Source organism: Syngnathoides biaculeatus, chromosome 16, assembly GCF_019802595.1.
Source record: "Syngnathoides biaculeatus isolate LvHL_M chromosome 16, ASM1980259v1, whole genome shotgun sequence".
Taxonomy (NCBI): domain Eukaryota; kingdom Metazoa; phylum Chordata; class Actinopteri; order Syngnathiformes; family Syngnathidae; genus Syngnathoides; species Syngnathoides biaculeatus.
This window is the reverse complement of record NC_084655.1, coordinates 15,974,227-15,996,143: the sequence shown is the minus strand read 5'-3', so window position 1 is coordinate 15,996,143 and position 21,917 is coordinate 15,974,227. Positions and strand designations below refer to the sequence as shown.

At 44.4% G+C, this 21,917-nt stretch overlaps 1 protein-coding gene and 1 long non-coding RNA gene across 9 annotated transcripts in view; one reads left to right on the top strand and one right to left on the bottom strand.

Moving 5' to 3' along the window:
- The window catches only part of spag9a (sperm associated antigen 9a), a 29,305-nt gene extending 8,383 nt beyond the window's left edge, over nt 1-20,922 (top strand). The window contains exons 6-31 of one of the 6 annotated variants that reach the window (XM_061846043.1): nt 273-359; nt 2,829-2,964; nt 3,069-3,162; nt 3,252-3,373; nt 4,520-4,531; nt 5,300-5,357; nt 5,485-5,637; nt 5,716-5,767; nt 5,884-6,014; nt 6,497-6,553; nt 7,906-8,070; nt 9,577-9,706; nt 9,855-9,944; nt 10,026-10,142; nt 10,254-10,431; nt 11,837-12,052; nt 12,137-12,350; nt 13,867-13,971; nt 14,080-14,160; nt 14,272-14,339; nt 14,460-14,608; nt 14,688-14,859; nt 14,952-15,065; nt 15,554-15,730; nt 16,057-16,194; nt 18,041-20,922. In XM_061846043.1, coding sequence (XP_061702027.1) covers nt 273-359; nt 2,829-2,964; nt 3,069-3,162; nt 3,252-3,373; nt 4,520-4,531; nt 5,300-5,357; nt 5,485-5,637; nt 5,716-5,767; nt 5,884-6,014; nt 6,497-6,553; nt 7,906-8,070; nt 9,577-9,706; nt 9,855-9,944; nt 10,026-10,142; nt 10,254-10,431; nt 11,837-12,052; nt 12,137-12,350; nt 13,867-13,971; nt 14,080-14,160; nt 14,272-14,339; nt 14,460-14,608; nt 14,688-14,859; nt 14,952-15,065; nt 15,554-15,730; nt 16,057-16,194; nt 18,041-18,159 — 3,135 coding nt within the window. In that variant the 3' untranslated portion in view covers nt 18,160-20,922. Of the gene's footprint in view, nt 1-272; nt 360-2,828; nt 2,965-3,068; nt 3,163-3,251; nt 3,374-4,519; nt 4,532-5,299; nt 5,358-5,484; nt 5,638-5,715; nt 5,768-5,883; nt 6,015-6,496; nt 6,554-7,905; nt 8,071-9,576; nt 9,707-9,854; nt 9,945-10,025; nt 10,149-10,253; nt 10,432-11,836; nt 12,053-12,136; nt 12,351-13,866; nt 13,972-14,079; nt 14,161-14,271; nt 14,340-14,459; nt 14,609-14,687; nt 14,860-14,951; nt 15,066-15,553; nt 15,731-16,056; nt 16,195-18,040 lie in introns of all 6 variants that reach the window. The other 5 variants (XM_061846042.1, XM_061846046.1, XM_061846045.1 and 2 more) reach the window with 5 other exon arrangements.
- Nucleotides 5,951-17,185, bottom strand: LOC133514390 (uncharacterized). Of its 3 annotated transcripts, XR_009798799.1 has the most exons (4): nt 17,089-17,185; nt 10,020-10,115; nt 7,785-7,940; nt 5,982-6,090 (listed from the first exon to the last, which is right to left on the bottom strand). It is a non-coding gene; the product is annotated as an uncharacterized LOC133514390 (long non-coding RNA). The 3 variants fall into 3 exon arrangements; XR_009798798.1 differs by lacking the exon at nt 7,785-7,940 and having other exon boundaries at nt 5,951-6,090; XR_009798797.1 differs by lacking the exon at nt 5,982-6,090 and having other exon boundaries at nt 6,990-7,940.
- Nucleotides 20,923-21,917: the final 995 nt, after the last annotated feature.

Below are 21,917 nucleotides of genomic sequence, written 5' to 3'. Positions count from 1 at the left end.
CTGTTTTTTTTGATGGGCCTAGAACAAATTAATAACATTTCCATTCATTTCAATGGGGAAAGTTGATTTGTGACACAAGTGATTTGAGTTCTGAGCATGGCCGTGGAACAAATTAGTCATAAATCAAGGCACCGCTATTTGGTTTTTGTGCCTTGTACTTTCAACAAAAACCCGCTTGTTCACTTGACAGACATGCACACTTGCTTTGGGGGTGTTTGCATTTCTGCCGAACGCAGACATTGAGCTTCAATCTTACTCTCCCCCCCAAGCAGCAGGACTTCGCCAGCCCCCCAAAGGAAAGTGGGGGTAAGAGTGCGCAAGACCCTACTTGGGGGAATTCACTGGCTGACAACTGCAAGGTAGTTGAATGAATGTCGGGCGGTGGGTGGCGGAGCGACACCCCGTATCTTCTGCAGGGGGGGGCCACTTTGTGTGTGCGTGTGTGTGTGTGTGTGTGTGTGTGTGTGTGTGCGTGTTGGCTGTCGTAGATGTTCACTCTTTGCGCTTTTAGGCGGCATTGAATGTTCTCAATTGTGCCCCATGCAAACACGTTGTGCCGTTTGCCTGGGAAATTTGGCGTTGGAAATATGCAAATTGTTTGTCTGTTAACGTGGAGAACAATGTGCTTGCATCTGGGTGCGATTTATTTCTTCATTTCAATTAAAGCTGCATGATAGTGTAGCTACTTTTGCCTTTTGGTATTTTTCTTTCTTTTTGCAGGTTAGTCATGTATGAAATCTCGTATTTGACAATAGAACACTAATTTATTTATTGAATGTCGTGTATCATAGTTGTGCTGTATAACTATTCCTATTATACTCATTTTAGTTGTAGATTTGTGTTGTTTTGGATCTCGTGTGTCTTTTGTTTGTGATGTGTGCTAAACTCAGTGTAACTTGGTTGTGTTTTTGTCATTTAAGTGGTTGGTGTAAAGCTGATTGTGAAGCTATGTAGAAGCTTGCTCATTGTTTTCCCTCTGTGGTCAAAATCTTTATTCTTTGCATTCCTGAGCGCTAGTCCAACAAAAAGTGAATGTTTTTTTTCCCCTGGTTTATTGACATCAATAACCAACGTTTACTACAAAGAATTGGCTTCAATCAGGGTTATGCTGCCATCTAAGTAATAAAGCTAGGAGCCATTTTACACTTAAAATTCTGTAAAACATCTCCTACATTTTTCATATGACTAAGGCTTTCCTCCATTTGATTTTAAGATCCTCTGCGGCGTTGTCTAATGCTTGGTTTATATTATGTCCCCAGTGGGCTCGGCAGTGCAGGAGAAGTAGTGTCTCCTGGGATTTGGGCCATTTTTTTTTTACCCGCCTTGCTAAGTTTCCCCATAGTCTATAATTGTATGAGTGATGATGGGCTTTCGAGCGAAGTGGCAAAGTCTTGGTGTCCTACCACAGATCTTAGTCTACCATGGATGCCAGTAACTTTCCGTTCTAATTGGGTAGCTCACAATTTTCATGTTCTGTCAAGACATTCTACAGATGAATCATAGATGCCGAGGAGCTTTGGTGCAGGTTTGTGGCCAAGCCAAATTTGAATGAAGCTCTTCCGCCGGGCCCGATGTGATGATCTGAGCGCTCCCCCGTGCTGAAAAGTCTCCTTGTGATTAATGAGCATGAATTACTAACAGGGGAACTCTGGGTACGTAGTAGACGCTTCCTGGGAAATCCCCCGGGTCTCATAGTTCCCCTTCTTCTACATAGAGGGAGTTAACATACATTGTAACCTAATCCTAAACTAACCTTAAAACAAAAGTTGATAAAAAGATATAAATATATAAATGTATGTGTTCTGTGTTCGTCTTTCTGAGACGTCCATAGCAAAATGAACACTCGGCGACAAGTTGTCGAATGGCACAGACTGGCCGGAGGTTTACGAAATATACACGTATGCGCATTAATCACAAGGAGACTTTTTAGCATCGGGAGCGCTCAGACCGTCACACCGGTCTGCCTCGTTCCAGACTGCGTGTGCCATCTCAGACTGTAGTAAAGTGCAATGTCCAGTATAATGTAGGGCCTGTAAAAGTTCTCAAGCTGGGATCTGGAGTTATAAATGTGGCAAAATGGTTACAAGAGACCCGAGCTTGGTGAAACCTGTGGTCAAACTGGACAAAGTGTGCAGCAAATGTGCTAGAAGATGACACAAGTTGAAAGGACCCCAAGATGCCAGGGAGGTACCCACCTTCTTTGGCGTTTGCCTCATTTTACTGGGGCTGACAAGGTTGCACATCACCACCAATTGTTTTTGGACCGTTTAAAAATGTGGGCTACCACAGTCATGGCAGTCACGGCACGCCATGTTTGCTCAACCTGGCTCATGCTCATCTCTTTTTGTCCAAGATGCCATGAAATGTGATTGCCGTGCCCGCCGGGTGCATAATGTAAACCTACCTTAATGTGGTTCCATTAGCCTTCTTTTGACAAACAAATCTTTCTTGTTTCAATCTCACATTTTAGAATTTAATTGGGCTTGTTCCCTCGTTAGTCTACGTCCAATTCAAACATTAGCAAGTAGACGTTCCAAGCCGTGATTAAAACCACAATGCGAGGAGATATTCAGTCATGTCTTATGTGGATCCTCAAGCCACATACCATAACAGCCAAGTCCCGTATCCTTCCACAGATGACGTTTCGACACAACTGTGTTGCATGTTAGGCAATTTATTCATTCACTTTTCTTTTCTACTATTGTGTCTTGTGAGTTAACAGTTTCTGTTTGAGTGTTTTGTTTTGATTGGTACAACTGAGATCCTCGACTGCAGTTTGGACATATCTTGTGTATTTGGCTCATAAAATTCCCCGCCTTTCTTTACAGGATGAGATGTCGGACTTCACCGGCTCCAAGTCGGCCACGCCGATGTCCACAACTGCCTCAGAAATTGGGAGGGAAGATGGGAACTGTAAGAGCACAGAGGTGCAAGCTGCACCAGGGACCAGATCTGTATCAGTTGGTAAAAGACCTTCTATTTGTGACAAGATACAGTAGTTTTTAAATGTTTTTTTCAGTTACCAAAGTAGGTCTATCTACTTACTGTATGACTCGTGATTCGGTTAGGTTTACCTGATAATGAAGACAGTTCAGATGTCCAGGACATAATTGAGTCCACACCTGAGCTGGACATGGATCTGACTGGCTACAAGGGATGCAGGTAGTACAAACAACGTCCACTTGAGAGTCGCTGAAACTCATTTTCACCAGCCGGCAAACATTCTCTTCCTTCGCGGATCATTTTTCTAGCACTCCGACCAAAGGCATCGAGAATATGGCGTTTGACCGCAACACAGACTCTTTGTTTGAAGAGCTGTCGTCCGCAGGCACAGGCCTCATCGGGGATGTGGACGAAGGTGCCGACCTGCTGGGTGAGTTCCAGCTTGATGCTTTGAAACTGTGTCGCTGTAAACCTGTCAAGACTGTGCGTAAGTGTATTTGCGTGGAACGTATGGAAAATTAATTATATGAAATATTGATTTTTACACAAAGAATTTCAGCATGGATACTAATGTTTGTTGTCTCTTGCTCCTCCAGACCTTTGTATTTTTTTTATCATGGAAGGAGAATGTTTTATACACACACACACACACGTTGTGTAAAATTGGAATGGGATGGGCCACTAGAACATGTACCTTAATTCCTGGCCTACGCAGTGGACTTGGTTACAAGCCTCACTGAGTATATTTGTAAAGGAAACACCCTTTGGTACATACATACACCGCAGCTGTGTAAAAGTCCCACATCGAAAGCCACATTGAAACACGAGATATTTACAAAGAAAGACTGTACACAGAAAGAGTTTCACGCTAACGCGAGCGCCGCTGTAACGCTAACATGGCTGGTTAAAATAAAACTTACCAGTAAATATCACTGAGAAACGCAAGTCACACAGCAGGAACACGCTAGCACACCGCTAACGCTAGCGCACCGCTAACAGGTTCCGGTAAAAGTCACTTCCTCGTCACATATATTCCACCGGTCTCACTCTTACCTTTTCCGCTCGAGTGCCCCCCTTGCGGCTGTTAGAAAAAATGCACAAATTAGCCGCATCACCGCATAAACCGCTGGGTTGAAAGTGTGTGAAAAAAGTCGCGGCTTGTAGGCCAGAAATTACGGTAATTAAAATTAATTGCAGTATCGCTGCTCTGTAATCTCACCCTCAGCAAATCCCACTGCATTTTTTAAACACATTGTTATGTATACTGTACCTGTTTCTAAACGTATGATTATATTTTTAAAGGCAGACTTTGTAATATTGTTAATAGACTGTACACGTTTACTGACCACAAAAAATGTCCAATATTTACACATTTGTAACATGACATGAGCTAATAACGTAATTGTAAAATTAGTTTGAAATATGCGGCAGTACTTGCTGTTTGCTGCAGTTATTTTTTTCCACCGCTGGCATCGGTCCAACAGTTCTCAGCACACTTATCCACCTCCCTGTGTTAACATCACCTCTCTTTTTCCTCCATGTTTCATCCTCCCCTGCTTTTGTCCATAAAACCCAGTGGAGTACTCGGGTGTGTATGACCTCAAAACCTTTCCCTAGCCGGCCATTTTATTTGTCCTGTCCTCAAACTTCACCTCCTGCAAATGCACCACGGCGGCACCTCGGAGTGTTGCGCTCATTATTATTTCATGCAGCAGCTGTCTTAGCTTTAGCGCTTCTCAGCTGTCAAATTGTGATTGATTTATTCAAGCCAATCTGACGCTTGGCACGGAAGCATTGGGTTTCCTTTGAATCACTTTTTATACCAATGAATCATAAAAAGGTGGTCTAACTTTTGTTTTGTACAGCTTTGAAATCTTTTCACTTAATTTTTGTTCCTTTCTTTTGATGCAAATGTAACTTAGCCTTATGCGGACACATCAGCATCTCCTTATATTTGCTTGTGGAGTCAGCAGCTAAACGTCATCATTTCAATCATTCCGGTGTCTCACAGTATATCTGCATTTCTTTTTTTTTCTCTCTCTCCTCCTTATTCTTTCCACCTGGCTGGGATTGCATGGTTTTCTCAGACCTTAGTTTGATTGGTAAGACCTCACCTGCTCTATCCATCCTTTCTGCCTGCCAGTCATGTGACGCGTTGCTGTGTGTTTGCCGCTTCTAGTTTTGCGAAAGCTTCTAATGACAAATGGCAAATATTTGACTATTCATGCATTTAGTTTTGTCTGAGTGTGTTTTCTTTAACCCTTCGTAGTGCTAGAATAGTTAACCAAGCTTGCTGTGAAATTGTGTTAAAGAAAAAGGAAAAAAATATTCCAACGTGCCTGTTTATTTTTGTCAGGTATGGGCCGGGAAGTGGAAAATCTCATTCAGGAGAACTCGCAACTGCTTGAGAGAAAGTATGTTATTAATAAAAGCATTATAATTTTTTTAACATTTTTGCTGAGACCATGTGTCTTGTTCTGTTTGATGCCCAATTACTGGTTCCGTCCTTTTGCATTTTTTGACTCTCACCCTCCGCTGCAGGAATGCCCTGAACGTGGTGAATAAAGACTTGATATTGAAAGTGGACGAGCTGAGTTGTGAGAAGGAGATGCTTCAGGGCGAGCTGGAGGCCGTGCAGCAGGCCAAGACAAAGATGGAGGACAAATACCGAGAGTTGGAGGAAGAGCTCAAAAAGTAAGCCTCGGCTAGCGCCGTTTTTGATCGGAAGACTTTTTGATATCGTCCGTCTGAAATCTGAATGATGATCTACAGAGTGCGACTCGAGATGGAGGAGGTGCTGCAGAAAACAAAAGAAGAGGAAGATGTGAGTGATGTGTCTGTGTGGACACTTTTGTTGGGCCCTCGTGAAGCTGAACCTTGGACTTAAGACATTAGCGCGTCTCTATAAACACTCGTACGCGGATGTCATTGCTGCCGCAGAGCGACGTACCTACAGCCCAGAGGAAACGCTTCACCAGGGTGGAAATGGCCCGAGTGTTGATGGAAAGGAACCAGTACAAAGAGAGACTGATGGAGCTGCAGGAAGCTGTGCGGTGGACAGAGATGATCCGGTAGGGCAGGGGTGTCAAACTCATTTTTCTCGTGGGCCGCATTGTAGTTCCGGCTTCCCTCAGAGGGCCGTTGTGACTGTGAAACAATAAAAATATTTAATCGTATCATCATATTTACATCATCAATTTATGAACTAGTTTTGGAATCAGAAATCCAGGGCAATGTGTTTTTCAACTGGTAACACAAAAATGCTTGTAATATCTCAACTTCATCATTTACGATAATGACATTTTGAAATTTTGGTACAGATTTTGCAAGAATCAGGCAAATTGACACTCTAGATTTTGCTTCGCGGGCCAAATAAAATCATGTGGCGGGCCAAATCTGGCCCCCGGGCCTTGACTTTGACACCGGTGCGATAGGAAAACGAGTGGTGTAAGGACAAAACAAAAGAGCATTTACTATTAACTATATAAGATGGTTCTACTGCTTGTACACTACACAGTCATACTCTGAGATGATGATAATTTGTGCTCTTCAGGGCTTCGAGGGAGAATCCTGCTCTTACGGAGAAGAAGAAATCCAGCATTTGGCAGTTGTGAGTCCTTTTACAATTTAGCGTATTTTCTCCAAACAGCAATTCCATTTATTAGGCCTTTTTCCTATGCAATTACTGGAATACATTTTTCTCCTATCTTTTTCGGGATATGCTTTTGAATTGGCAGCATTAGGTAAAAGTGGTTCGGTAAATAATCTCCCAGTCAAACCTAAAGTGTCCCCTGCCTACCTTTTGAAACAGAACTGCCCCCCTGTTACAAACTTTGATGTGTCATCATCCATAATGTTGTCTCGTTATGCAACTGCATCTGTTTTTCCACGAGAATCTCCTCTCATTGCTCTCATCTGGTTTTTCCCTATCTCCTGCCTGCTATTTTACATTTTGATGTTTTTTTCCCCCACTGTTTACTCAAAGGAGAACTTTAAACACTCCATGTATGGGGAATGATTTGAGCTGCAGTATGTAGTGCTACAATATTCGATGATATCACATATCAGCTGCTAGTCTTCTTCTGCCACAAATTGAGTTATGCTGGTATTAATGTATGGTACGGTAGCCAACTGGTTAGGACTGCCTCACAGTTCTGAGGACGCGAGTTCAAATCAAGCCTCCCCCTCAGTGGAGTTTGCATGTTACCCCCCGTGCCTGTCTGGGTTTTCTCAAGGTACTCTGGTTTCCTTCCACATCCCCGAAATATGCATGGTACGTTAATTGAAGACTCTCAACTGCGTCCTTGCGACCAGTTTAGGGTGATACCCGGCTTCTCGCCCAGTCATCTGGTTTAGCATCCAGCACGCCTATAATCTTAGTGAGGATAAGCGATATGGAAACTGCATGGATGGTATTCATGTATGAATTATATATTTTTGTTTTTGGAGAAACCATCAAACTGAATTTCGTCTACTGCAGTGTTTTCTTTGTTTTTTGTTTTTTTTTTACTCAGAAAGGAAGCCAAGCCAATTAAAAATAATTTCTTGGGCAGACAGTATTAATTTTAATGAACTATTATTATCCATGACACACTGTTTTCACAAACTACAAAATGTATACTGGATATACAGTTTGGCCGAGTGCGCCAACATCACGCCTGCAGCGTCCCTTTATTAAGGAGAGTGCAGAATAATTTGGCTATCGTTTTTATGCAGATTTGAAGAAACGAAGAGAACGTTAAAAATATGCACTTGGTTTCAGTAACAACAAAATCTACGTCTTTGTTGCTTTTTGTTTATCTGTGTTTGTCTTATACACCCAGCATGCTTAGCTGTAATACATTGGCATTGATCACTGGTGTTGTTTGGTTTTTGGGTGACACCCTGTTGCTCTTTCCTTCTGCACTGTTCACTCTTGGTGGCTCCATTTCCCTCTCGGCTGTGTGACTTCCCTGCCTTCAGCTTCAGCAGACTTTTTAGCTCCTCCTCCAGCACCCCTGCCATAAAGAAGATGGAAGCCCCGTCCAATGTAAAATACAACGCTCCGGCCAGCATGGTGAAGCGAAGCAGCACTTTCTCCCAGTTCCCCACAGAGAAATCCAAAACGTTCGACTTCCTCAATGAAGAGTAAGTAATACACTCTGACCAAATTTGTGATTATTATTTTGGCCACGAAACAGTACTTTTTCATTTCAGTGTGGTACGCAGTTTTCGCTGATTCAGTTGTCCAAAGTTGTGAACGATCCTAACATACAGTGAAGAAAATAAGTATTTGAACACTCTGCTATATTGCAACTTCTCCCACTTAGAAATCATGGAGGGGTCTGAAATTTTCATCATAGATGCATGTCCACTGTGAGAGAGAGATAATCTAAAAAAAAATCCATTTAATTTTTTTTAACGATTTATTTTTGTGATATAGCTGCAAATAAGTATTTGAACACCTGTTTATCAGCTAGAATTCTAACCCTCAAGATCTGTTAGTCCGCCTTTAAAAGTCCACCTCCACTCCAGGTGTTATCCTGGACCAAAGAGCTTTCTAAAGACACCGGAGACAAAATTGTACAACTCCACACGGCTGGAAGGGGCTACGGAGAAATTGCCAAGCAGGTTCCCCTGCTTAAACCAGCACATTTGAAGGCCCATCTTAAGTTTACAATGACCATATGGATTATACAGAGAAGTCATGGGAGAATGTTTTGTGGTTAGATGAGATCAAAATGGAACTTTTTGGTCATAATTCCACTAACCGTGTTTGGAGGAAGACAAATGGTGAGTTCCATCCCAAGAACACCATCCCTACTGTGAAGCATGGGGGTGGTAGCATCATGCTTTGGGGGTGTTTTTCTGCACATGGGACAGGACGACTGCAACGTATTAAGGAGATGATGACCATGGCCAATTATTGTGAGATTTTTGGGAACAACCTCTTTCCCTCAATCAGAAGATTGAAGCTGGATCGTGGCTGGGTATTTCAACATGACAATGACCCAGAGCGCACACAGCCAGGAAAACCAAATAGTGTCTCCGGAAGAAGCATATCAAGGTTCTGGCGTGGCCTAGCCAGTCTCCAGGCCTAAACCCAAAAGAAAAACTTTGGAGGGAGCTGAAACTCCGTGTTTCTCAGTGACAGCCCAGAAACCTGTCTGATCTAGAGAAAATCTGTGTGGAGCAGTGTGCCAAAATCCCTCCTGCAGTGTGTGCAAACATGGTGAACAACTACAGGAAACGTTTGACCTCTGTATTTGCAAACAAAGGCTAATGTACCAGATATTAACATTGTTTTTCTCAGGTGTTCCAATACTTATTTCCACCTTTATCACAGAAATAAATCATTAAAAAAAATAATACATTCTGATTTCTGGATTTTTCTTTTTAGATTCTTTCTCTCACAGTAGACATGCACCTACAATGTAAATTTCAGACCCCTCCATGATTTCTAAGTGGGAGAATTTGCAATATAGCAGGATGTTCAAATACTTATTTTCTTCACTGTAAGAAGTTGCTTTATGCTGTCATGTGACATGGCATGCTGGAGTGAGCTGTAATGATTTGTAGAAGAGTAGCTTAGTAGGTTTTTTTGCCACTCCCCTGAATACTGAGATACATCTGACTCCTTTCGCAATAATACAGAAAAGACCAGTGCAGTTCACCGTCTCGCAAAGAGCAGAAGCGAGCCCAGTACAGACAGGTGAAAGCGCACATGCAGAAAGAGGACGGCCGAGTCACTGCGCATGGCTGGAGTCTGCCGAGCAAGTTCAAGGTAGGATGTCAAGCGAGGTGAAAGGGAACTCTGTAAGAAGGTGTTGTGTAATAACAATGTTGGTAATGTTTCATATGATTGTGTTTGGAAGATGCTGTGAATTTAATTTCAACTGGTTGTGTGCTATTTTTATGTAACACTGTGACAGGGGCCAAATGGTGGACAAACAGAAAACAAAATTAACCTGCCCGTGCCCGTGTATTTGAGACCTTTAGAACAGAAAGATACTTCTTTGAAGGTGAATATACCAGAACAACGACAATAAAATATGTCAAACTGTGCTGATGTATGAGCACATTTCTCTTCCCCTCACCCCCAGCTTTGGTGTGCTGCTGGCGTCAACCTCTCCGGGGGTAGGACGTCACACCAGTCTGAGCTTGCAAAGCAGATGAAGGGATCTCAGAGTAGCCTGGACCATTTGGAACAAGAAAACAAGGTCAGGGTGAGGATTTAAAGATTAGCTGGTCTCAACAGTGTTTGCGTTTCCCGTCCCGGTAGGTCCAATACATTCCGAAAACAATATTTTTTTTTTTCACCACCCTATCAGGATCAAGAGAAAGTTGACGAGTTGATCCTGCAGGATGAATTGTCTAGTCGGGTGTGGGTGTGCACCAGCACCCACTCCTCCACCAAGGTCTTAGTGGTGGATGCCGCTCAACCGTCTGACCTTGTCGACAGCTTCTATGCCTGCAACACCCACGTCGTTTGCATTGCCAGTGTGCCAGGTACATCTGGGTTACTGAGTCTTTATTTCCGTGTTTTCTATTGTGGGCAGAAGTCTGGTCACAGGTTCATTCGAAGCCGATACGGATTTTTCTCCTTTACACAAAGTCATGTCACGAACCTCTGGTTCGGGGCTGGACCCAAATGCAGGACCCCAAGACGAGGGCATGATGTCAGACAGTTTTTATTCAAAGCTAAGATCAAACACGGTGTAAGCAGTCTGAGACGGCAGAGGTACAGAAACGCTAAGCAAAGGCAGGATCCAAAAACGTGAAACAAGACAAACTATGAACTAGGACTTGACTATGGAACATAAGCTCAGAAAGGACTAAAATGAGGTGTCACAGAAACACTGTGACTGGGATAGCTCAACACTCCACTATTTTCAGTGTTGGAGATTCCTACTGTCAGTGAATGCAAATCATTAACTCAGGGCACAACGAACTGGCAAATGCCAGTGACCAAAACTCCGACTTAAATACACCATCTTATTACTATCCCAATGTGAAAAAGCTGTGAGCGGTGGCCAGGGCAGTGGCCACGCCCCTCTTGGCCGTCGTCCAGCCTGGCTCATGACATGTCATCGTAGTTCAGTACTTGAAAAATATTAGACCATTCATACCTTTATGATTACAACTTGAGCGCTGTTTGGTGGCAGTGACACAACCCCCTTCACAATAACTAGGACTTGTGTATAGTGAACAATTCTTAAAAAAAAAAGCGGACCCATGCTGTTTTTTGCCTCCCGGTTGAAGCTTACTATTAAACTAAACATAAAACATCGTGTGTATTGAAAACTTTTCCGTCCACTAGCTTAATGCTGTCCATGGCACATGAAACCTTTTAAGCAACAGAATGAGCACAAACTGGTAGAGCAAAACATGTAGACAGACAGTTTACTGGTACAGAGACTGATTCTTTATCCTCTGGATGTTAATGACTAATATTAGTGCTGTACTGATGAGCACAGGGAGTAGTTGAGATGTCTCAATGAACAGTATATTTGTCTGTCTGTCTTATACTACCCCCACATGGCCAAGGTGGGCACATCAGAAGGAGCTTCACAATGCCCATATGTGCTATTTTTCCCTCATTAAAATACACATTATAACATTTTTTTGTGGGGATGGGGAGGGACGAAAGCAGCTGTATCTTAGTTTAGTCGAACGGGGGTACACCTGTCGAAGTTTTTGAATCCTGAATTGCTTCCAGTGGGGGCAGGTGGTGCCTTTCATGGCAGCAGGCGGCCATTGCTGCATGAAAGCGAGCGTGAATGGGCGACCATCTGCGAAGCGCTAAATAAATGCACTTGTACTTCTAGGCCCCACTGTACTTGTCTATAGCCGCATTTTTCTTTTTAGTTATTTTTTTTATAATTCACTCAACATTGTCAACATTCATTTTCAGGTGTGTCAGAGTCCGATTATCCAGCCGGTGAGGAAGTACCTCAGGACATGGATGCAAACCAGGGCGACGTGGTCTCACTGGCCGGCAGCGTGGCCAGTGTGGGGTCAACGGGCAGCGACGGTACCCTGGCAGCAGAGGGGACCACCGCCATCCCCCAGACAGCCAGCGTAGGAGGCCTTGACCAGCCAACGGAACACAGCGCCGTCCCTGGCTCAGGTACTTTACGGTCTTTGGGCTCATAAATACGTATAAAGGGCCGTGTGGCATTATTCTAAATAATGCAAATAATATTATATTCAGTGTCCACAGCTGAGCCGCCCAGCCAGACAAGCCCAGCGGACGTTCCCACCGCCGAGGAGGCGACAGAGGCGACCGAGGCAAATGCGGGCGGGAGCGAAGAAGGGGAGGAGGACCAGGGACCTGAGCAAAATCAGCCCGGAATCTACACGGAGCACGTTTTCACCGACCCGCTGGGGGTTAGACCAGATGAGACCTCGCCTACCTATGTACAAAGGTGACTGATACATTCTGGAGCAGCGTTTCTCTAACTATAGTGTCAAAATGGTAATGGGGCAATCTTTTCATGTTTATATTTCAAAATGCACCCTCATACGTTAACATGCACATTAAAGGGGAATTCCAGTGGTTTGCATTAACAATGTATCCAATAGGTCATGTAATATGTACTCTATCTTGACAATGTGATGGTTAAATCCTCTCTCATTTAATAATGTTTTGAGAAGATTTTTATCGACAATTACGAATTTTCAGGGGCGCTGCCATTTTCGCGAGTCACATGACCTACGTGCCCGGATGTTACGTGCCGTTCCAAATGCTGGATTACATGGGACACCATTATGCTCAGCGCAGATTTCTCTGATTTATCTTCATCTGATGAAGAAATAGCAGTATCGGTTGATCGGGAAGACGGAAAAATACTTCCATACAGAGCGACGGAGCCGTGAGCTCGCTCGTCATCCTCTGCGTCATTCCGCCCAAAGAACCATCCGAATATTCAACATTATTTGCAGCCGAGCGGCGGAGCGAGCTCCCCGGCCAAGCGAGCTCCGGGGCTCAGTGGGGAGCGAGCTCACGGCTTCGCCACTTTGAACGTTGTTTGGTTACCAGCGAAGGTGAGGGGTGGTTATACCGAGCATCTTACTGACATAGGGCTCGATGTCCACGTCCTGGAGGTGCTGGAAGGTGTGTGCGTGAAACAATCGAAGTGTGGAATTCAGTCGGATGGACACCCAGATGCCATCTCTGACCCAGGCCATCTGTCTAACCCGACTCTCTTTGCGTGGGTGCGCGTCGAACGACTTCTGCTCAGCCTTTGCGGATGGAAATGCGACATTTACGGTCATTTACGTGACGTGCTTTTTGCCGATAATGTCACGATACCTCTATCCGCGTGGCTTTGGGCTCCGCCGGTCGGCTGCAAATAATGTTGAATATTCGGACGGTTCTTCGGGCGGAATGACGTGGAGGCTGACAAGCTCGACCAGGGAGCGAGCTCACGGCTCCGCCGCTCTGTATGGAAGTATTCCTCCGTCTTCCCGATCAACCAATACTGCTATTTCTTCAACAGACGATGATAAATCCGAGAATTCAGCGGTGGGCATAATGTAATCGAGCCTTTGGTGCGGCACATAACACGTCACATCTGCGCACGTCGGTCATGTGACTCGCGAAAATGGCAGCGCCCCTGAAAATTCGTAATCGTCGATAAAAATCTTCTCAAAACACGAATAAATGAGAGAGGATTTAGCATCACATTGTCGAGATAGAGTACATATTACGTGACCAAACCACTGGAATTCCCCTTTAAGGATCCTATCTATGCTTGGCTTCCATTTATCTCAAGTTGTTATGATGAATTTCTTACAAAATGACCTTCTGCCACCTTGAAACCAAAAAATATTTTGTTAGCCAGCAAAGTTCATCATTACAAATAGACGAGGTTGGACTCAAAATGTGACTTATCCTGGACACAAAATGTTTGAATGATTTCTCTGCTGTTTGCGATCCAGCGGCTCCGTGACGTCCTTGCCAGATGACCCTGACCCCTCAGCTCTGGAAGTCAAGCGGATGAGCAGCGCCCTCCCCACCATGTGGCTGGGAGCTCAGAATGGATGGTGAGCAGAATCCTCGCATCCAGTAGAGGGCGCTAAATGTTAAGTGATGCCAAAGAATCCCTCGTCACTGTACCGTAGGAGAAAGTGAACTTTCTTGTCTTCCTCCAGTCTGTACGTCCACTCCTCCGTGGCCCGATGGAGGAAGTGTCTTCATGCCATCAAACTGAAAGACTCCATCCTCAGCATTGTGTAAGTATACAGCTACAAACTCATACGTAGACTATATGCCAACATATTTTCTTAGTGTAATACAAAATTATTATGTTTTAAAGGTGTAAAAAGTGTGTTAATTTGATACAGGCATGTTAAAGGCAGGGTCCTGGTGGCACTGGCGGATGGAACATTAGCAATTTTTCACAGAGGCATCGGTGGGTTTGTTTTTATATGAAACTTTGAGTTGAATCTGTCACTATTTCAATCAGTCGTGGTCATTTATTAAAGACCTCCTTGTGTGGATCTTTAGTCTGCATTTTGAATCTTCGTTGCAGATGGGCAGTGGGACCTGACCAACTACCACCTGTTGGATCTGGGACGACCCCACCACTCAATCCGCTGCATGACCGTAGTCCACGACAAGGTGTGGTGCGGCTACAGGAACAAGATCTACGTCATCCAGCCCAAAGCCATGAGGATAGAGGTAACGTGACATTGTCGGCAAAAAGCACGTCACGTAAGTGACCGCAAATGTCACATTTGCGACCGCAACGGGTGAGCAGAAGTCGTTCGACGCGCACCCACGCAAGGAGAGTCAGGTTCGGCAGCTGGCTTGGGTCGGAGACGGCATCTGGGTGTCCATCCGACTGGATTCCACACTCCGATTGTTTCACGCGCACACCTTCCAGCACCTCCAGGACGTGGACATCGAGCCCTACGTCAGCAAGATGCTCGGTATAACTCCCCCCTCAACCTTCCCTGGTAACCAAACAAAGTTCCCCCAACTGCTGGAAATGACATAAGTCAAATGTCCATTTTCTTTTCAGGCACCGGTAAACTGGGTTTCTCTTTTGTGAGAATCACGGCTTTGGTGGTGTCCTGCAACCGACTGTGGGTGGGGACTGGAAATGGCGTCATAATTTCCATCCCGCTGTCTGAAGGTGACAAATTGCACTCTCGTTCTCGTACCGTTTGAAATATTTCATATTGTCATGCTGCTCCTATGCAGTACCTCGTGTAGATTAAATGATGGGAACAACTGAATACATATTGCATAACGTTCTGAACCTGCCCCTGCATGTGATGCAGTCTCATTTACGCCTGTCCTTTAAAACAAAGTGAGCGACGCACTAAGCATACATCCTGTGTCGGGCTGCTCTAAATGCATCAATTGTTGCTCCTTGCATACAAGATGACTGGGTTGCCATGGATACTGGGTTTGCAGACACTGCGCGTTCAACCGTCAAATTCAGAATCCTCTGGATGTTTGTCTAAAAACAACACGGGCGACATTTCACTGTGCAAAGCAAAGAAACATGTTTGGAGAGCTGTCTCGAGTTTTGCGCGTCACACGTTTTCCCCGTCATCCACATTTGTGGGAAGATAGATCAATAAAGCAGAGTTTAACAAGTATTCTCTAACCCCGCAGCCAACAAGACTTCAGCAACTGTGCCAAATTGGCCTGGCAGCGCCGTACGGGTTTATAGCGACGACGGCGCCGAGGGTGCCCTGCCAGCTAGCTTCGTGCCATACTGCTCCATGGCCCACGCCCAGCTTTGTTTCCATGGACATCGAGATGCTGTCAAATTCTTTGTTACGGTGCCAGGTGAGTTTCAAGTGCCAAGACGACTGGAAATAGAACTGAATTCCAGCATGTGACACTTGTCAACGGCGCAGTCTGGACACACGTTGTCCGCGCAATCAATGAGATCCGGTACAAAAAGCTTGGATTCGATTTTGCCTTGAGAAATGTGCCAAAACACAATTGCTTCAAAATCAGTTTTGATGAAGCGGGATATGGCGTGAGTTCATTTCAGAAGTTTTGATACTGCTCCCTTCTTGGATTTGAAATAGAGGTCGAGTCCGACTTCTTAAGGCTGCAGTGAGCCCCTCCCATCTGACCTTTTATTAATTGTCTTTTGTTCTTCGCAGGTCAAGCCATGCCACCTCCCGGAAGTGCCGATTCGGGCTCCGACGACCCCCCGTCTGAATCCTCGGACACTGCCGCGTCGGAGCCCAAAACGTACTTGGTGATGAGTGGAGGAGAGGGCTACATAGACTTCAGAATGGGTAAGACGTGCATTGCGGGTGTTTTTCACACAAACGTGTCTCTAGCCGGCACGTAAATTATAATATTGCTCCTTTATGGCGTCACGTGGTAAATGTTCAACTCGGTAGCTTTTGTAAGAGGCAGGGCTTGGAGAATACTGTAATTCCCGGCCTACAGAGCGCACCTGGTTACAAGCCTCACCGGGGCTTACCATTTGTAAAGGAAATACCATTTGGTACACACATACCCTGCAGCTGTGTAAAAGCCGCAAGTGCCCACATTCAAACACGAGATATATACAAAGACGGTACACAGAAAGAGTTTAACGCTAGTGCCGTGCTAACGCTAATACTAACGTTAGCGCCGCGCTAAAGCTAGCGCTAAGGCTAACAGGGCCGGTTAAAATAAAACTTACCAGTAAATATCACTGAGACATGCCAGTAACACAGCAGCAACACGCTAACACAGCGCTAACGCTAGTGCATTGCTAACGCTAGCGCTAACACTAGTACCAACGCTAGCACAGCGCTAACGGTAACGCTAACAGGGCCGGTTAAAATAAAACTTACCAGTAAATATCACTGAGACATGCCAGTAACATAGCAGCAACATGCTAACGCAGCACTAATGCTAGTGTAGTGCTAACGCTAGTACTAACGCTTGCACCGCGCTCAACTAGCGCTAATGCTAGCGCCGCGCTAACGCTAACAGGGCCGGTTAAAATAAAACTTACCAGTAAATATCACTGAGACATGCCAGTAACACAGCAGCAACACGCTAACACAGCACTAATGCTAGTGTAGTGCTACCGCTGGTAGTAACGCTAGCACCGCGCTAAGCTAGCGCTAATGCTAGTGGCGCGCGAAAGCTAGTGCCGCTCTAGTGCGAACAAGGCCGGTTAAAATAAAACTTACCAGTATATATCACTGAGACACGCTAGCACAGCACCAACGCTAGCACAGCCCTAACAGGGCCAGTAAAAGTCACTTCCTCGAAACATATATATTCAACCGGTCTCATTCTTACCTTTTCCGCTCGAGTGCCCCCTTGTGGCTGTTGAAAAAAAAAAAAATCCACAAATTAGCCGCTTCACTGCATAAACCGCTGGGTTGAAAGCATGTGAAAAAAGTCGTGGCTTGTGGGCCGGAAATTACGGTAGTCAAGATTTTATTCTTTTGTTACAAAACTAAAAATGCTTACCAAAGCTTTACCCTCCTGAAACCTTGGCACTGGCTAGTATAAGACACTAATTTACTAAAGATTTGCACAAGCTAAAATGGGAACAAAGTTGATTGGCCTCGCAATCAGAAGCAGCACCTCATCGGCCGAGCGGGCGCAGTTTGTTTTTGTGCCATTCGAGAGGACTGTACGCAATTTGATCGCTGTCGGCACACACAACGTGATTATTTATCAGACCTGAGGAGAAATGCGGCGGGCCATTTTGGGTCTTCAAATGCCCGCCTTAATGACCGCGTTTATGCGGATGGGAGAAGGCGCCGGCAAAATGAGAGGCGACTGGGAGAACAGATCTTTTCCGCTCATGTAAACAATTTTTAAACTCCAAAAACTCCAATTATTGATTTTCATATACAGCAATATAATTTTGGAGCCTCTGGATGATCAAAGGGCTGACCTGGAGTAGACTGAATCATGCAATCATATACCTACGACTACAGTCCATGTGTAAATATGTTTAAAATGATAAAAAATAAGGTTGTTTTCAAACGATACATGTTCTTCATTTCTATAAAAGTGAGTCAGAACTTACCGATCGTAGGAAAATGCGGGCTGCAGGGTGACGGGCCCTCTTTTAAAGAATCTTCCTCCCGCGCGGATCCCCCCTTTTTGTCTCACCGGCCACCTCAGGTGACGAGAGCGGAGAGCTGGACGGCACGTCCGAGCCCGCGCCGGGCCAGCCGTCGGCGCCGACCAAGGCCGAGCGAAGTCACCTCATCGTCTGGCAGGTGGCGACGTCTCTTGATTGAGAAAACGCCCGCTGTCGCAACAACCGTCGCCCTTCTCCCCGCCCGCAGCCCGCATGCGCAACTTCACCTTTTTTTTAATTGGATCGTATTCTTGAGTCATTTGCTACTTTGTAAAAAAGCTAAAAGAAGAACAAAAAAAAAACAATTCTTTTTATCAGTATTTTATTTTGTACAGTTTATTCCTAAGATCAGTACGGACGTCCAAGAGGTCCCGTCGTCGGGGCCGCAGGTTGCCAACGCCGTTACACGCCGCTACCACAGGGCTGGCGGACGTTTTGATGATATCAAATGTGGACGGCACGCCAGAGGAAGGAGCGAGGCATTTTTTTTTTGCAGACAGGGGAAGAAAGGGACAAGAAACTTCCTGTTTTGAGCTGACCTATTATTTCACACTCTACCTGTTAAGACTTTTGACATTTGTATACCACAAGTCTCGGTGTGAGAGCTCAGGTGTGTGTGTGTGTATACAGCTGACAGTCGTGCGTTTAGCTCAGGGGTTCTCAAACTGGTGAGCTGTGGCTTGAGCACCACAAAATAAACGGCAATAAATGATTATATCATTTTGTAAAACGTTCATACTGGGATAATGGGGAGGGGCATGCCAATAAAACAAAAATAATAAATGCATTACTACTCTCCACGTTAGCTCTGAGGCGATTTAAAGTTCTCGTATGACTGTGTCATCCGTCACTTTGCACACAGCTTTTGGCTACCAACCATAGATAAAGATTTAATTACTCTACATTAAATGGCGTTAGCGGCACGGTGGGTAGGCTGGTTACGCGTTGGCCTCACAGTTCCGAGAACCCGGGTTCGATCCCGCTCCCGCCTGTTTGGAGTTTACATGTTCTCCCCTGTGCCTGCGTTGGTTTTCTCGGGGTACTCCAGTTTCCACCCAGATCCCAAAAACATGCAACATTAATTGGAGACTTTAAATTGCCCTTAGGTGTGATTGTGAGTCCAGCTGTTTGTCTCTATGTGCCCTGCAATTGGCTAGCGACCAGTTCAGGGTGTACCCCGCCTGCTGCCCGTCGACAGCTGGGATAGGCTCCAGGACTCCCCGCGACCCTTGTGAGGATAAGCGGCAAAGAAAATGGATGGATAAATAAGTGGTGTTAAATCCAAAACTGAGTAATGTGGAAAAAAAAATACAAATAATTCCCATTTCATTTAAAGGTACACCAGGTAGTTAGAGTACATTTAATTGACATAAAGATGATTCGGGGGGGAGGGTCTTCAGAAACCCCCCCCCCCAAAAAAAAAAAAAAAAAAACAGTTTGGGAACCCCTGAACACCACCTTGTAACTAATGCTGCATTTCTCACCTTGTGGGGGTGTACCAAATTTAGTGTATCACAGATTTTGGCACCACTTTTGACAGTAGGTTAGGACCAAATTGTAGCGCTTTATGAAAATTGTACTCCAACCAATCACAGCATCTAGGCTTGGTGTCACCATGAAATATAACATCGAAATTGGAATATGCTCACAAAACCTCTCCTCAGATATAAAAATTTGTCAATACGCAGTTAAGTCAGATTAGAAGTTAGGAACGCAGCAGTGGTGCACAAACTCTGGTGTTAAATGTGCTTTTTATTCGCTGCAGATGTAGAAAATGGCTGTCAACAGCTGCATTTTTTTCGTTTTATTTGCTCATGGATTTTGATGTGGGCTGTGTGTTTGTGTACTGGGCTTATTAGTCACCAGCGTACATTTTTTTTGTGGGAGGAGGGGGGCAAGAGGCAAAGTGCCACAACCTTGGTGCTTGCTGTTCCTGTTTCACGGGCACTTTATTCTGATAGATGATCGATTAGCTGCAAAAACAAACACTGCTCTGCGTGCAAAATAAGGTGTAGCAATGTTGTCATCCCAATAACCAAATGATGACTGGAAGAAGTGTGAAAAGGAATTTAATAATGTCACGAAACTGTCTTTTTGAATAACTAAAAAGGTGCGCTTGTTTGCATCAAATCAACTTGAATAGGACACTTTGGCCAAATGTAATATTGCAATGTGGCACCTGTGCTGCCGCATTCCCTCTGTTGGGGGGGACGATTATTGTATGTTTGCGTCGGGCATTGTTTTGTATCCATCTTTCAAATTTTGAAGTATGTATATGACTATAAAATGCTCGCTAGGATTGTTTTGATGTATGAAAAGGTCAGGCCGCGTCTGCTCGTCGTCCGTTTCTACCATTCCAGTATTTATTTGCGTTGTAACCGAGGCCGACCTTGGTTTCGAATGTAACTTTTTATCAAAACAAAAAACGACTGTTGTGAATAATGCAGTGCTATGAGTTTACATGATTGTTCATTTTAAAGCACCGAAAGATTTTTTCAGTCCCTCGATCAAATTTTGAAAACGGTAACAAATTGTTTTGACATCGATGTACTAAGCTATGCATGTTTTTTTTTAAAAAAAAAAAAAAAAAAAAACAACACTGCAATGTTATTGGCTCTTTAGTGCCACCATTTTGAGTAGGATAAGTGTGCGTGTATATGTATGTGGGCTGAGTGGTGTGCGCGCGCATGTGTTTGTGTGAGGTGTGCGTGTAAGTTTGGGTGCAAAACACATTTGTCCGTCCATACACGTGTGTGTGTGTGTGTGTGTGTGTGTGGTTGTCGTATTTGTGTGTATTTCCATCTGGAAAACAAAAATCTCTGGATGCCATAACAGTTCACCTCCTGGTCAGTGTTTGTTAAATAAATATCCATAGCCTTATTTTTAACAATCTATTAAACATGAATTTCACCAAGATCCCACTGTTTTTTTTCTCCATTTCTTTGTGAATCTATTTTTGTGACCATTTATCAATAGATAAAATGGTTAAAAGTGTGTCGAATTGATGTTAGGCAGGGGCGGCGAAATGACTTTGAAAGTGGAGCGTGAGGGGGGGATGGGGGGTAACAGTACTTTTGGGGCACTTTTTCTGTACTAAATCCAATTGTGGCGGTGGTGATGGAATATTTTTAGGGCACTTTTTGCTGCGCGATGAGGGGCTCGATTGTTTAAAGGGCGGGGGGAAAAAAAGACACTTTGGGTGGAAAAAGTGAGGAGGCACGTACTAACCTCAGACCCCTCTCGGTTCCGACGCCTCTGATGTGAGATGCGCTTGAAAGTCACTCCAGTGTTTGGTTAAACTGTGTGAACCCAAATGAAAAATGTAACCAAAGAACCATCAAGACTCTTCTGTCACATAACACACCAGACATCTTCTGTTCCATCCCACTTGGACCCGTTTTTTCACTTCCTTACCACACTCCCCATTGCTCTGTATTGTTGGCCCCCAAGTATTTGAAGTCATCCACCCTCGCCATCGCTTCTCCATGGAGCTTCACTCTTCCCCCACCGCCCCTCTCATTCTCGCACATAAATTCTGTTTTACTTCGGCTAATCTTCATTCCTCTCCTTTCCAGTGCGTGACTCCAACTTTCCAATTGCTTTCACTGCATATCATATCATATTTACAAGCAATATGACTTTTCAGATGGTCAGTATCACTATAAATTGCATTTGGTGGCGCCATTTGAATCATCATGAAAATGTAACGGCAACGAAACTTTTTTTATATATATATATATATATTTTTGTAGCTGGCCAAACATTTACGTGCTTACAGTACAATTGTCTCAAAATATGTTTTTCATTTGATACATTTTTGTCTTTCCACTAGGTTTTTGCTAACTATAGTGTAACAAGTGGTGAAATGACACTAAATTAGTGATTCTCAGGCTTTATTAATCTCAGGGTACCCCAACA